A 13,946-nucleotide genomic window follows, 5' to 3' on the forward strand; every position below is an offset into this window, starting at 1 on the left:
AGCAGTGACCCAGAGATTTCTTCCTGAGGGGGAAGGCAGTCCATAAGAACAGGCTGCACCTCAACAGAAATGACTTTATTTGAAACCAATGTGGGCAAGTCCCAGCCTCAGGATGTGCCTGGGAACAGTGGGGATTAGGGGCTGAGCATTAAGAGGAGGGTGGAAACTTCACAAGAGCAACAAGCTGGGCGCCAGCGACAGCTCAGCAGAGGGAACTGGGGAAAGGGATACTGAGGAGGAGCCACCCTGGGATCAGAAACCACCTCGTCCAAATGGACCTGGACCAGCATGTGGAGCCAGCAATGCCCCAAGGTATTGTTCAAAACAAGAGAGCAACCAGCCAGCAATCAGGGGAGCCTGACACTGAGATACCAACCGAAGCAGAAAGCTGAACAGAGAGATCAGGGAAAGGACCGTGAACTACCGGCATCCCTGGGTGACTGTGCACATGGCTGGCTGGGCCCTCGGAAGACAATGGCAGAGGCTTCCCACTGCAGGGGAAAGAGGGGCACAACAATGGTCTGGCTGGTCACCAGACGAGTAAACAAGCTAATGCGTCCTGCAGGTGGTGGCAGGGCAGGAAGGTCAGTGTCCCAGAGCTGATACAATATTTAACTGAAATGACCAGGTTTCAACAAAAAGTTAAGAGCCATGCAAAACAGAATATGATCCACATGCAAGAAAACAATTGAAACTGCCCTGGGGGCCCAGATGTCAGACTTAACAGATGAAAACTTCCAAGTAGCCACCATAAACACATTTAAAGAACTAAAGGAAACCACCTACAAGGACATGAAGGAAGGTATGATACACCAAACACCGACTCTCAATAAGGAGACAGAAATCATAAAAGAAGAACCAAACACCCAAGAGAAATGAAAACACGCATTCACACAAAAGCTTGTATATAACTGTTCAAGGCAGTATTATTCATAAAAGTCCAAAAGTGGAAGCAACTGAAATGCCCATCAACGGAGGAAAGGGGGGGAGGGGGAAATCACATACTGGAATATTATTCAGCCATGAAAAGGGACGAAAGCACTGCTATATACTGCAACATGGATGAACCTTAAAAACATTATGCCAAATGAAGGAAGCCACTCATACAGGGCCACATATTGTATGATTTCACTTATATGAAGTGTCCAGAACAGGCAAGTCCACAGAGACAGAAAGTAGATTCATGGCTGCATAGGGCTGGGATTGGGGGGATGGGGAGTGACTGCCAATGGGGATAGATTTCTTTCTGGGGTGATGAAAATGTTCTACTCTTGTGAGGGTTGGGCAAAACTCTGAGTAGACTAAAACCCATGTTATGTCATATATCTCAATGAAGCTGTTTTTAAGATAAAGAGATGATAGAGATATAAGGATGGGTAGATAGATGAAATAGATAAACACAGATCACTACAGATCCCCAATTCCTTATCTGCAGCTCTGAAATCCAAAAGGCCTTTAAAAATATTTTATTGCCTTTTTTTGTCCTAAGTTGAATAGCTGACACAACCAGGTTCAAAGCCCACGACCGCTTCTACTTTTGTGCATCCAACACCCCGTCCAGTGTACCTTTATCTGTGTGATGTTTCCTTCAAGCTCCGTGGGGGTCTGAAGGGTCCACCTGTCCTTGCCCTCCACCCCTCCACCACTCTGGGCACCGGGCACTTTTCTCCACATGGCCACTCGTCCTTTATCAGTACCTGCTGCCAGAAGACCTACAGGTAAAGACAAAGTTTACGTTACTTGAACTAAAAAGGGATGAAAACAGTAGTAAGCTCCCTCCTCTGAAACACCAGCCGTTGGCGCCTCCATCCAGTAACTCTCCAGCCTCTCTGGCTTCACCACTGCAGGTAATGTGTGTGTGTGTGTGTGTGTGTGTGTGTGTGTGTGTGTGTGTGCGCGCGCACGCGTACACACACGCAGATGGGGTGGTGGTGCTGTCTGCCGTCTGGTTTCTGGCTTCCATGAGAGAGAAGCCTGACTGCCCACTCAGTGCTGCTTATCCAGTGCCAGGCAGCACGGAGAACACGGGCAGAAAATCAGTGCTTCTCTTATGTGTCTCCTAGTCTTTCTGTCCTGTGTGTGCATGCGTGTGTGTACGTGTGCACATATATGTATATTTCCTACATCCGAGCGGCCGCCATAGCTGTAATTGAGGTTCCGTTCTCCTGAATAGCCCCTAGTTCCATGTAATCATCATGCAGCCCAGAGCAGAGCCTGAGGTGGGCTCTTTCTCTCTCTCTCATGCCAGGAAGTCTCACCTTTGACTTTACAGTAAGAAACACAGTTTATATTCTCTCCTTTTTCAAAACCAAACTTCTCCTCTGGACTCAGTATGTAATTCTCTCCTCTTTCTAAATCCCAGAACCTACAACACAAGGAAGAAAGCCCCCCAAGGGGCCTGTGTTAGTGTGTCTCCCTCAGCTCCGAGAGTCTTCTTCAACCTGCAGAGCAAATTTTAAAAATCAGGAACTCTGGTGAGAAAAGCCTGGCGTTACCCCATTTATGCCCTGTTCACAGTCAAAGGGAGCAGCTGTTAATAACAGAGGGTTCCTGTGTGACACCAGGTCACAATGAGAACAAAGGACTCCAACCACCCCCAATAACACAGGAGAACCTCTGAACAGCAAGTGGACACGAGAGCACATTAGCATGGATTCCATCTATACCAGGCCATGTGGATGTGTGTGGTTGGTAACAGGGCACCATAATTTGTGTGTTTTTCTACATGTATGTTACACTCCAATAAAAAGTTTACTCAAGAGACTGTTCTGGGCAGAATCTTAAATCACAGGCTCTCACCTGAGGACCGCCTCCCCTACAGCGGTCACGAGAAGGCTGCCTTCGATCAAAGCGATGTCTACCCAGCGACCAGTCTTCCCACTCAACTTCACCTGCACGGCAAAAACAACCCAGACAGAGCATGTCACTCTTGTTGAGACCGTGTTCCTGTACAGGACTCTGATCTGTAGTGACCTCGTGGAGACTCACCAAGTGGAGGGAGGGAGGGTAGAGGTGGACACCTGGAAAGGCAGCCCCAGCTTTTGAGGCCAAAGCAACGACGATTTGCATGTTAAATGGTTGATGACAGCGGGTACCCAGTGCATGGCGAGGCAGCCGTTACACCCCATGTGCACAGCAAACCTCCCAGGGCTCACCAGCCAGCAAGGGGCTGAGGAGGGATTTGAACCTAGGTCCACAGGACTCAGTGACCACATTTCAACCCCTGTGTAGACAGAGGTGCACAAATGACCCCACAAACACTGACCCCCCCCCCCCGCGATCTACAGGAGCATCTTAGAGAAGGTTCAGAGTCCTCTGAGAATCATGGAATCTTCCGGTATATACCAAGAAATAAGCAGGAGGGTGGCGCGAGCAGTCCTCAGGGAGCTGCAGGCACTGTGAGACCAGGACCCAACACCCTGGCACTTTCGGGCATCCTCCCGTGAGTGAGCAAGAGGCTCCCTCGGGGACAGCAGGGCATACTCAGTTGTGACTGTCACCCACGTCTTGGGTAAAGCAACGCGCACATGTGGGCCAGAAGCTGTGTCGTGGAAGAGACACTGATGACAACCCCCCAGGCCCTCGAATGCAGCCTGCACGTGGCTGGATTTCCCTGCCCTTGTGTCCCCACCGCATGGGGAACCCAGGGCCCCCCACACTCCTTCTCCCGCTGCTCTAGGAAGGCCTCTTCCTTCTGCGGCTCCCCTACTGTGCACGATAAATGAGGTACTAAAGCTCTGTCAGCAGCCCTGAAATACGGATTCCTTAACTCAGCCAAGGGGTGGGTGAGGCTGGCAAGAGGAGCTGATGACCCCGGCCCCGGCCCCACACACCTTCATCATCTCCTCGGCCTTGCCGTCGGGTGTCACCATGTACAGGCACAGCAGCAGGCTCTCTGTGACTGCCGCCAGCGCCTCTCCCTTCTCCATGTAGAACAGCATCTGGACAGAGCTGTCGGTCGACGCCACCTGGGCCGTCTTGCCTTTCTCGTCCATGTAGTGCACAGTCCCTGGGGGAAAAGGGTCAGTCCTTTCTGTCCACTTAGGGACATTTTCAAATAAAACACCTTCATTATAACCATTTACAAGTGCAACGTTTTAACAACATGGCACGTGACCTCACAGGCAGCCACCTCTGAAATGAGCTGTCTCATTGGTCAGTTCAGCCTTGACCTTGACCCCAGCACCCCTGCCAGTCCTCCCCCAACCACTTCAGAGGGCTCCGATCCTCCTGGCTCGCCTCCTCCACACAGTTTGTCCTGGTCCTCGAACACGAAGTGCACATCTATCGGCTATATGCTGAGGTCCTCAACTGTGACCCCTCCTGCAGCCACCCTGTGCCCTCTGTCCCACGTTGCATTGGTCAACGTCTTGTCTACACTCTGCTTCCCTCCACAGGCCCTCATCTAAGCCTCAGGGCATCTCTTGGGCTGGACTTCTATTTCTGGACCTTGCCTGAGCCTGCCCGCCCCTCGTGTACCTCCCGGGTCCTCTTCAGGCTTCTGAGCACAGGGGATGGGACCTCTGGGAGGTCTCAGATGTGATTCATCTCCTTTGCCCTCAGGAGCATCCTCACCCTCTGGACCCCTCCCACCTCAGTCCCAATGGACAACTTGGGTTCTTATTAAGCTGAGAAGGTCCAGGTCATCTAGAAGTGAACCATAACAATACCTGGTATTTACTCAGCACATGTTTGTGACAGGCTTGAGTCTGCTATCATTTCCAGTGTGCTCTTGAGGCAGGTATTGTAATTTGGCCCATTTTATGCATTAAAGACGTGGGTTAATTAGCCACTGAGATGCACTGCTCCCGACTGAGGGGACGCACTGACACCCACTACGGAGCCGGGCTCGTCAGTGCCCCACCCCCTCCCCTGGGGTGGGTGGACACACCCTTGTGCACTCAGCATCTCCTGCATGTCTTTCCCACCCCATTTCCTCGATTCTCCTTCCTGAGGGCACCTGGCCCTTGGTCTCCCCTCCCAGCCACCCCAACAGTGCTGGGCCCACTCCATGTTCCTCCTGGGGCCACATCCAAGTCTCCTCCTGCAGCTGCATCTCCTTACCTCCAGAGACGCAAGGTTTCTTTATTTTTAAATAGACAAAAGCCCCCCAGCCACTCCCAGTTGTCACCTGTCACAGTTAAGCTACATGGTGACAACGTCCTCGAACCTCATCACCTCTGTGCAGCCACCCTTCTTCAGCCTCTTTCCCGCAGTGGACATGCACTTGTGCACATCTCTTGTGAATGTGAAAGACTATTTCCCTGAACTTCATGTTGCGTTTATCAGCTGCTGTGGGGCCGTCTGCCTCACTACACATGCTAAGGACAAGTTGTGTCAAAATCAGGACAGACGGCACTGACATCTGCAGGCTGGAAGCAAACCCAGCCAGCATGTCCTGCTCCCATCCCATCCCAGAGCAGAGCTGAGCACCTGGCATGAGGCGGTGCCCCACGACGACACAGGCTCGACAACAGGACGCAACCAGGGGTGTCTGTCCCGTCTGGTGCTGCACACTGACCACCTCATCATGAAAAACCTTCAAACGCCAATAAAGCTCCATTTGTCTCATTCGGGTCAAGGTGAAGCCATTCTTTGGATATCAGGGAAAAAAACTACAAGAAACTGGCTAACGTGTCCCTCTGGGAGTGCCAGCCTGTGATTTTATGCAGAAACACCATCCATTTGTTTTTAATCTTTCCCAGCTACCCTGAAATCCCAGTGTCCCAGAATCCCACCCCGAGTCTCACCGTCCGTCAGGCTGACAAAGAATGAGAGGTCGTCCTGAGATCTCATTTTCAGGAAACTTCCAAAGCCACTTTTCCTCCAGTTAAACATGTCCAGGGCCTTCTCATCACCACTCACAGCCGCCTTCGCCAACTGAACAAGGTCCCTGGAAGCAAGAGGGACAGTGAAGTCAGGCTTCCTTGCTGCTCCCTGGGTGAAGGTGGTGTAATTACCAAAGTGACCCCCCCAGCATCAGGAGCCACAACACCGCCCCGCCAGCCCCTCCAAGGGTGCAGACACCAGCCGCCACATGAGCGCTACTTACTGGCTGGGAGGGGGGAGCCGGAAGATGCAGTGAGTCAGGTGTTTCCCATACTCGTGCTTCAGTAGGGGTGCCCCCTGGATGCGACCCCTTTGGTCCAACCTCCATAAAAACAGGACACCAAGCTGGAAGACCCAACACCACATAGGGAGGAAGCACATTCTTATGGGGTGACTGGTGGAAGGCAGGGTTACACTGTGCAACACGTGTGCTTACTCCTTTTTTAACTTTTAAATTACAAAGCTCCTACACATGCACCATGAAAAAGACAAACAATTCAAAAGTGTTCAACGAAGGAACCAGAAACTCTCCTATGTGCCCCCCCTCAACTTTACTCCCTGAAGATAAACCAGTGTCACACGTTCAGTTTTTTAAACAAACCTTTAATTTTGGAATAGATTCAGATTTAAGGAAAAGTTGCAAAGACAGTTCAGAGAAGTCCCATACCCAACACCTAGCCTCTCCAATTATTGATCTAATGTCACCATGCTACATTTCTCCAAATTAGTGAGCCAACTGGTGCACTATACTAACTAAAGTTGGTATCTTCTTCACATCTCCCTGCTTCTTCCTGACCCGGGACCCCATCCAGGCCCCACAGACATCTGGGCATCACGCCTCCCTGGGCTGCTCTGGGCTGGGACAGTGTCTCAGACTTTCCTGGTTTTGATGTCTTGATGGTGCTGAGGAGGACTGGGCAGGGATTCTGTAGAACGTCCCTCCCGTAGGATTTGTCTGAGGTTTTTCTCATTGTTGACGGCATGGTTTGGGAGGAAAACTAGAGGTGAAGTGCTGTTGTCCACACATCTATCAGGGGACTGCTCTGCTGATAGTGACTCTGATCTCTCGGCTAAGATTATGTCTGCGAACTTCTTCACTGTCCTCTTTTCCCCCTTCCAGCCTGTCCTGTTTGGAAGGAAGTCACTGCACAGCCCACATGCAGGAGAAGGGAGTCATGGCTCACTTCCTTGAGGATGCAGTGTCTCCATAGATTTGTCGAGATCTGTCTCTTCTCCACCACTTACTGACTTATTAAATCACAGATCTGTATCAATATGGACTCATGGATATTTATGTTCTGCTTTGGGTTATAACCCAATATCACTGTATTTGTTTTGATGCACAAATGGTCCAGCTTTGGCCACCAGGAGCTCTCTCGGCTGCTCCTGCATCCCTGTGATGCACCAGGTGTTGTGGGTTCTGTGAGCACCTCCTTCCCTCCTGGCACCACCAGATTCTCTGGGAGCATGGTCCTGCCCCCGTCCTAGAATCAGCCATTTCTCCAGGGAGCCCTGGTTCCTTTTATTGGAGGAAACCAATAGAAGCCAAGATCTGAAAGCCATGTGTACTGTATATTCACTTTCGAAGTCCTCAAAATCTCAAGGCAACGGCACAGACAAGTGCTGGGAAAGCTCAAGTCAAGGAGATTATGCCCCTAGAGTTGGTCCAGGAGGGTTTCTGAGGGGGACAGGAGCGAAGTGTTGCCAAATGGCACTATTTCCATTAAAACCTGCGGCTCTTTTGCTTTGATGCCACAGTGTTCCTCAAGGCATGTTTCCTGCTCAGGGCATCAGTGGGCATTTTAATAGACAGTGAAGTCATCTGCCCATCCTTCTTTCAAGCAGCTTTCATTCCAGTATCCTCACATGCTGGGTAACATCACTTTATTGTATGTAAAAATATGATTTTCAAATAATGTCAGCCTTAAAAAAGCAAATTGTACAGTGAACCTCTATGAAAAGTATGTAAGATCAGAAATAGTATGGAACACAAGTACTCATAGAATTTGAACAGTATATTATTAAACAGATTTTTCTTGACTTTGCCAGCTTGATAAAGACAAGAATAAAAACATTACTGGTTTCTTTGTGTTTAGAAGTTATTTTTAAAAGAACATTAAAAAATACTGCTTGCACAATGAGCTCCACACACACAAGGACAGAAGTGAGGTTTCCTTCCACCGCTGCCCAGCCTCCTCCTGAGAGGACCTTGCAGCAGGGCCCCATCTGTTTTAGTGCACACAGCACCTGTGGGGATGGTCCTCTTCTCTGCCCGTCAAATGCAATCATACAGCACTTAATTTCTTTAACACAAAAACTGGTTCTATATTTTATAAGCATGTACAAGTTTCTAACTGACAACATTTCAGGTTCCTGAACAGAACCATACACACTTAGCACGCCCAGATTCCTAGGCTGTTGTTCTGGGGAAGACATCAAGGATGCAAGTGTTCAGAGCCCCTGGACCCCTGGAGCAGTGATTTTTGCTCAGTCAGATGACTGCAGACCCCTGTTCTGACACAAGGACAGACACACGAGGAGGGGAAGTCGCCGGAGGCTACCTTAGGTCTCTAGTTAACTAGGTAGACATGTAACTGCCAAGCAGAGCAGACAAACAGTTGAGCGTTGTCTGCGCAGAGCTTCCTGCTTGCCGCCCTCTAAATTCTCAGTAGTTTTTGCATATCTCACTACTCCCATGGGGCAATCCTTTGTGGTCAAAGCTGTCTTTTTGCCATCTGCCATTCCTTCCACGTTACTTCATTCAGCAGAACCTTATACAGTGGGACTCTAAGGAAAAGTGAGAGCATCTCACCCTTGGGTGGAAAACCAGCCCCCGTGCGGAGCAGGAGTGAAACGTACTGGTGTGAGGGCAGGTTGCAGATATGACTGTCGGGATGCACAGTCACTGCACAGGACTGGCTCCTCGATAGTTTATCTCAGAAATTAGGAACCGACATGCTCTGATGTGCAGGTGCACCTGCTTCTCACCCTTGGCTTGTGCCCAGTGGGTAGACACCAGGGAAATGAGAACTGGTCCATGTTAACACCCTCCCCTCTCCTCCACTGACCTAGTGTTTACCTGGTGTCCATTTCTAGGGATTGCCCCTCCTCCCTTTCCTGAGGGTGGTTGCATGTGTGGGGATGTGGCCTGAGCTGGACTTGAGACAGAGAAGGAAGGACGGGCATCTTTAGTAGTGAAACTGATGGACTCCTTTGTTTCTGGCAGCTAGGGGTTCGGCCTCCTGCTGGAATGGCACCAGGAAGAGATGGCTGTGCAGGTAGTAGTACCGAGAGGCTGAAGCTGGCAGCAGACGCCTCACTCATGGCTCCAGACGTCCAGAAGCCAGCTTGTGCTCCTGTCCCTAGAGTCCAGGGGACAGTCCAATTGCCTCAAACTATGTGTCTTCCCACCTCAGCTCGTCTGCTTGGTTTTACCTGTAACCAAACGCACTGTAAGCAAAGCAGGGTCTCTGATGGAAGAGTGGAGAAGACCCTCGGCCAAGCCTGCGGAGAAGGCGTCTCAGAGGTTGGTGCCCTGAGAGTGTTTGTTCATTGGTTATTATTTCTCTTCCTGCCTGAGTCCAGTATTAAATTAGGACCAGCATGATCTGAGATCTTCTTAGAGAAGGACTAGGTATTTCTGTTCATAAATGTTCTGACTCCAAGACTTGGTCAGCAAACACCTGGGCTTCACTTCATGCCACAGTCATCTACTTTGTTGGTTGTTTCTTAATACAGTCAAGATGAGAATACTGAAATTCAAGGATCTTGAATTCTTTTATTCCTGTAGGGGATTTTCAGAGCATTCCACAGCAGGGAGGTGGGACAGAGGGCAGAGGAAGTAAGATCCTGGGGGCAGGGCAATGCCATTGGGTGGGAACTGAACAGAAAAACTGAAGAAAAATCCACCAAAAAGGAACAAAAACAGATGGAATAGTGGAAAAGTGATATGAACAGAAAGGAAGGATAAAAAGCTCTTCTAAGTAATATTCAACCTCAACAGCAAGAGAAATGCAAACTAGAACACGACTGAGATATCACTTTTCTAGGCAAAATTCTGAATCTGGATACAACACTCTGTGGGGAAATGTGCTCATGGGTTAGTTGAGCTAGTGGACCTGTGGACGTTCGGGAACACTTGCCAAACACCCTGGACCCGGTCTCCCACCTCCAGGGATTTCTCTAAACTTTCACACGCGCAGAACGACAGAAGCATGAGGTTAGCTGCTGGGTCACTATTCAGTGAAAGATGGGAAACCATTTATTGACTGGGCCGGGGAGGTCACCGACGGCACATTCATACGACACAGAACAGGTTGGAAGAGAACCAGGAGGTTCTGTGTTTATGGCGGGAAGGTCTGCAGATACAGCAGAAAGTGAGAGCCGGAACAGAACAGTGTGCAGGGGATGGCACTGCTCACATGGAGAGGAGAGCAGGAAGCAGTCAACAGCCTCTGTGTGCAATTTCCAGCCAAAAATGCCGAACTGAAAGGCAGTCACGAGGGGACAATCAAACATAAGCCGAGGGACAGTCTACAAAATAACTAGTCTGGACTCCTCAGGAATTTTTTTTTTAATTAAAAAAAGTTGGAGTGTAGTTGTTTTTTTGCACTTTATTTGTTTTGAGGGGAGGTAGTTAGGTTTTCTTATTTCTTTCTTTCTTTATGGAGGTACTGGGGAGCGAACCCAGGACCTCATGCCTGCTAAGCATGCACTCTACCACTTGAGCTATACTTTCCCCCCAGGGAGCAGTTCTTGATTAAAGGAAACTAAAGAAGTGACAGCCAAACACAATGTGAGGTCCTTGACTGGACTCTGGATTAGGACCAGATCTGCTTAGATGTCACGGGGGCAGCGGGAGAAGTGGGAACAGACTGCACAGTGGATACCGCTGCACACTAACCCCTCCTGAGTGTGACAGCCACACGTGCTGATGCTCTTAGGGTGTTGATGCCAAAGCATTTATGGGTGCAGTCTGACGTCTGCGACAAACTCTCAAATATCCAGGGCAACAATACAGGGATATATAGAGAGCAGATGAGTCAGTTAACAACCACTGCCTCCATGTGCAGCATACGTAGGTGTTCCTCACATGAGTCTTTCAACTCCTCTGAAGGTTTGAAATGTTTCAAAATTGGAAGCTGGGGAAAGAATACATTTGTGCGTTCCTGTGCGTACCTGAAGAAACTCAGGAGGGACTTGAGGGAGCTGTGGGTGCTGGGCTGGGGGGGTGTCTTTTCACAGTATATACACCTCTCCATACTTTTTGAACTTTGAAAATGTAAACGTGTTATCTTACACATGCAAAATAAACACATGGTAAAATTTCTGCTATAATTTGTGAGTCAAATTAGGTCTAGACCAGGTTCCTCAACCTCAGCACTGTCGACAGGTTGGGCTGGATAATTCTCTGCTGTGGGGTCTGCCCCTATGCATTGTAGGACTGTGTCTGGCTTCCACCTACTAGATGCCAGTAGAAGCCCCCACCCCACCACCGTGACAACAAAAAATATCTCCGGACACCACCAAGTGTCCCATGGGGGCAAATTGTTTAGGAAGTCCCAGGCCAGACAAACAGGACCAGGGACTCCTGGGCAATGATGCAGCACTCAGGGAAGTGAGGGTTCGGGGGCACCATTAAGGCGGCAATACCTGAGGCACCAACCCATCTTTATGAATGCAGTTACCTGGAAACGTTCATTGTAAAAATTACAGATTGGGGGTTGGGTATATCTCAACGGTAGGGCCCATACTTAGCATGCTCCCAGTCCTGGGTTCAATCCCCAGTACCTCCATAAATAAAGTAAAATATCAGCTGAATTTGGCAACCACACATTTCTAATAATTGGGTCTTTTATGGCCTTCTGGGTCCCTGAGAGCATGGACAGGGCAGTGCAGAGGTGTGAAACTGGCATCGCAGTGTGTTTGCTCACCCTGTCCCCCGACACGAGGCAGTTCCCGTTGGGGCTCCAGCTGAGGACGGTGATGTCGGCGGTGTGCGTTGGGGGGACCACGTGCTGCTCCTTGTCCTGCTTATTAAACACGACCACTTCTCCTGTCTCCCAGCCCACAGCCAGAATCAGCCGCGTTTGGTGCCAGCACAGGGAGGTAACCCGGAACGCCCTCTCCATATGTGTCTCCGGCACGTGATCACCCTGCGACAGACGAGGTAAGGCCCTGGTTACAGGGAGTGGCAGATACTCTAAGAACCCAGTCAGTGGAATGACACTGGCTACAAAATATAAAGAGCTGTTTATTAAGGAAATAGTAACTTAATTTTCATAGAAACATTCATTTGACCACACTGATCAGCTTGTCAATAAGACTTTATTTACAAAAACAAGTGGTGGGCCAGCACGTGAAGTGGGTCAACCCAAGATTCTCGAAGTGTGGTTAGGCAACCCTGAGGACCTTTTTGGGGTCTGCAGGGCCAAGGTCATTTTCAGAATGATTCAAAGATATGCTTTGTCTTATTAACTCTCATTCTCTCAGGAGTGTTTGGTGGAGTTTTCCAGAAGCTCTGTGATGTGTGATGATGTCACTGCTCTGACAGCTAATGGAATAAGTGCTTATATAGTCTTGTGTTTTCTAGAATTTTCTAAGGCAGTAGTTTTAGGGTATAAATTGTGTATTTTCAGAGATTAATTCAGTTTTTTCTCAGCACTTCTACTGAGTTCTTTCTAGCAATCTCCAGTTATATCTGCTATTTCTGTGACCTTATTATCATCCAATAAATCATTATTTCAAAATCTCTAAGCTTTCTTTGTGCCAATTAGAAACACAGGAAACCATAGTGACAGTCATGGCCTATTTTAAGTTTTTTCTAAATGTTAAAATGTATCTAAAAATGCTATTATTTTGGAATTTAATAATATTTATCTTAAAGAGCAATTTTTAATACATATTGGAGATTTCTGTGACTCCCAAAAGGGAGGACTATACATCAAAACAGCTGGGCGACACTGTGAGTGGCACTGGGGCCAAAGACTGGCCTGTGTCCCAGAGGAGATCACAGTGAGCACATCAGGAGGGTTTGCCCTCGTGCACGTGGTGATGAGGGAAGGGCTTCCTCAGGAAGTGCCCACTGAGCCTCTTTCAACCGGAGGATTAAGGTACTAATTAGGCAAAAAAGTCAAGAAAGAGTGTCCCGGGTGGAGGGCACAGTGGGAGGAGTGAGGGGGGAGGCCCATGTGTCTGCAGCATGGAAGGAGGAGACCACACGTGAGGCAGGCACTGGGGCCCCGTCTGGGATTTCTGTCCTCACTGAAAGAGCAATGCGGCAGTAGGGAGCAATTCCATCTCTGATTCCAAAAGATGCCTCTGCTGCTGGGTGGGGGTTGTGGGCTGCTGCAGGGAGGAGGCTGTGCTGGTTTGCCAGAGGAAAAGGGGTAAACTAAAAAAATCTGGTGGTGGGTTCAAGGCAGGGGAGGGGAGTCACTGTCATTCCCAGGCCCCACTCTAGGCACCTGGACTAAGGGTGATGACTTTCACTGAGACAGGAGGTCCCAACACTAAGCCTTTGCAGGGAAATGTGGGGCAGGGCACGAGTAGGGCAAAGTTCAGTCTTTTTTTGGTCACGTAGACAATGGGGTCTGTTTAAAACACCCAGGAGACAGCCCATGGACAGCTGGATTCCTACATCTGCAGCGCAGGGGGGTACTTACAGGCTAGAGCCATAGGCCAGTAAGTCATCTACTGATACAGTAACCAGTCTCAGGAGGAGGAGGAGACAGAGGGAGAAAGGGCTTGGACAGGCTCTGAGATGAGCTGACGGCAGTCAGGTTTGGAAGAGGACAGCTGGGAGGCCTGGAGGAGGCAGGGGGGAGGGCAGCCCCCTGGAGTTCCAGGTGTGCTCTCTGGAGGACCTCACAAGAGTGTGAACCGTGCAGAGAGGGGATAAGGACCCATGGGGTGTGTTATGCAGATGTCGCTGATGAATTCAAGCTTGGTTGAACTTACCGGAGTGACAGCGAGACTGCAGAGGGTGGAGGGGTGAGTAGGGAAGGAAATCTGTTTTTCTTGGTGAAGCAGGAGGTACACAAGAATTTGGGAGGGTAGTGCTAGAGGTTTCAGGAGCTTCTAGAAAGTTTCTGTTATGGGTTGAATTGTGCACCCCC

General features: G+C 49.5%; 1 protein-coding gene across 5 annotated transcripts in view; it reads right to left on the reverse strand.

Moving 5' to 3' along the window:
* Positions 1 to 13,946, reverse strand: part of IFT140 (intraflagellar transport 140) — a 69,875-nt gene that overhangs the window by 50,731 nt on the left and 5,198 nt on the right. For all 5 annotated transcript variants that reach the window (XM_072942377.1, XM_006204391.4, XM_072942374.1 and 2 more), the window contains exons 3-9: positions 11,763 to 11,984; positions 6,053 to 6,174; positions 5,751 to 5,893; positions 3,834 to 4,009; positions 2,800 to 2,891; positions 2,259 to 2,365; positions 1,567 to 1,712 (exon numbers count right to left, since the gene is read on the reverse strand). In XM_072942377.1, the coding sequence (XP_072798478.1) occupies positions 1,567 to 1,712; positions 2,259 to 2,365; positions 2,800 to 2,891; positions 3,834 to 4,009; positions 5,751 to 5,893; positions 6,053 to 6,174; positions 11,763 to 11,984 (1,008 nt within the window). The remainder of the gene's footprint in view (positions 1 to 1,566; positions 1,713 to 2,258; positions 2,366 to 2,799; positions 2,892 to 3,833; positions 4,010 to 5,750; positions 5,894 to 6,052; positions 6,175 to 11,762; positions 11,985 to 13,946) is intronic.

This window comes from Vicugna pacos, chromosome 18 (assembly GCF_048564905.1).
Source record: "Vicugna pacos chromosome 18, VicPac4, whole genome shotgun sequence".
Classification (NCBI taxonomy): Eukaryota; Metazoa; Chordata; class Mammalia; order Artiodactyla; family Camelidae; genus Vicugna; species Vicugna pacos.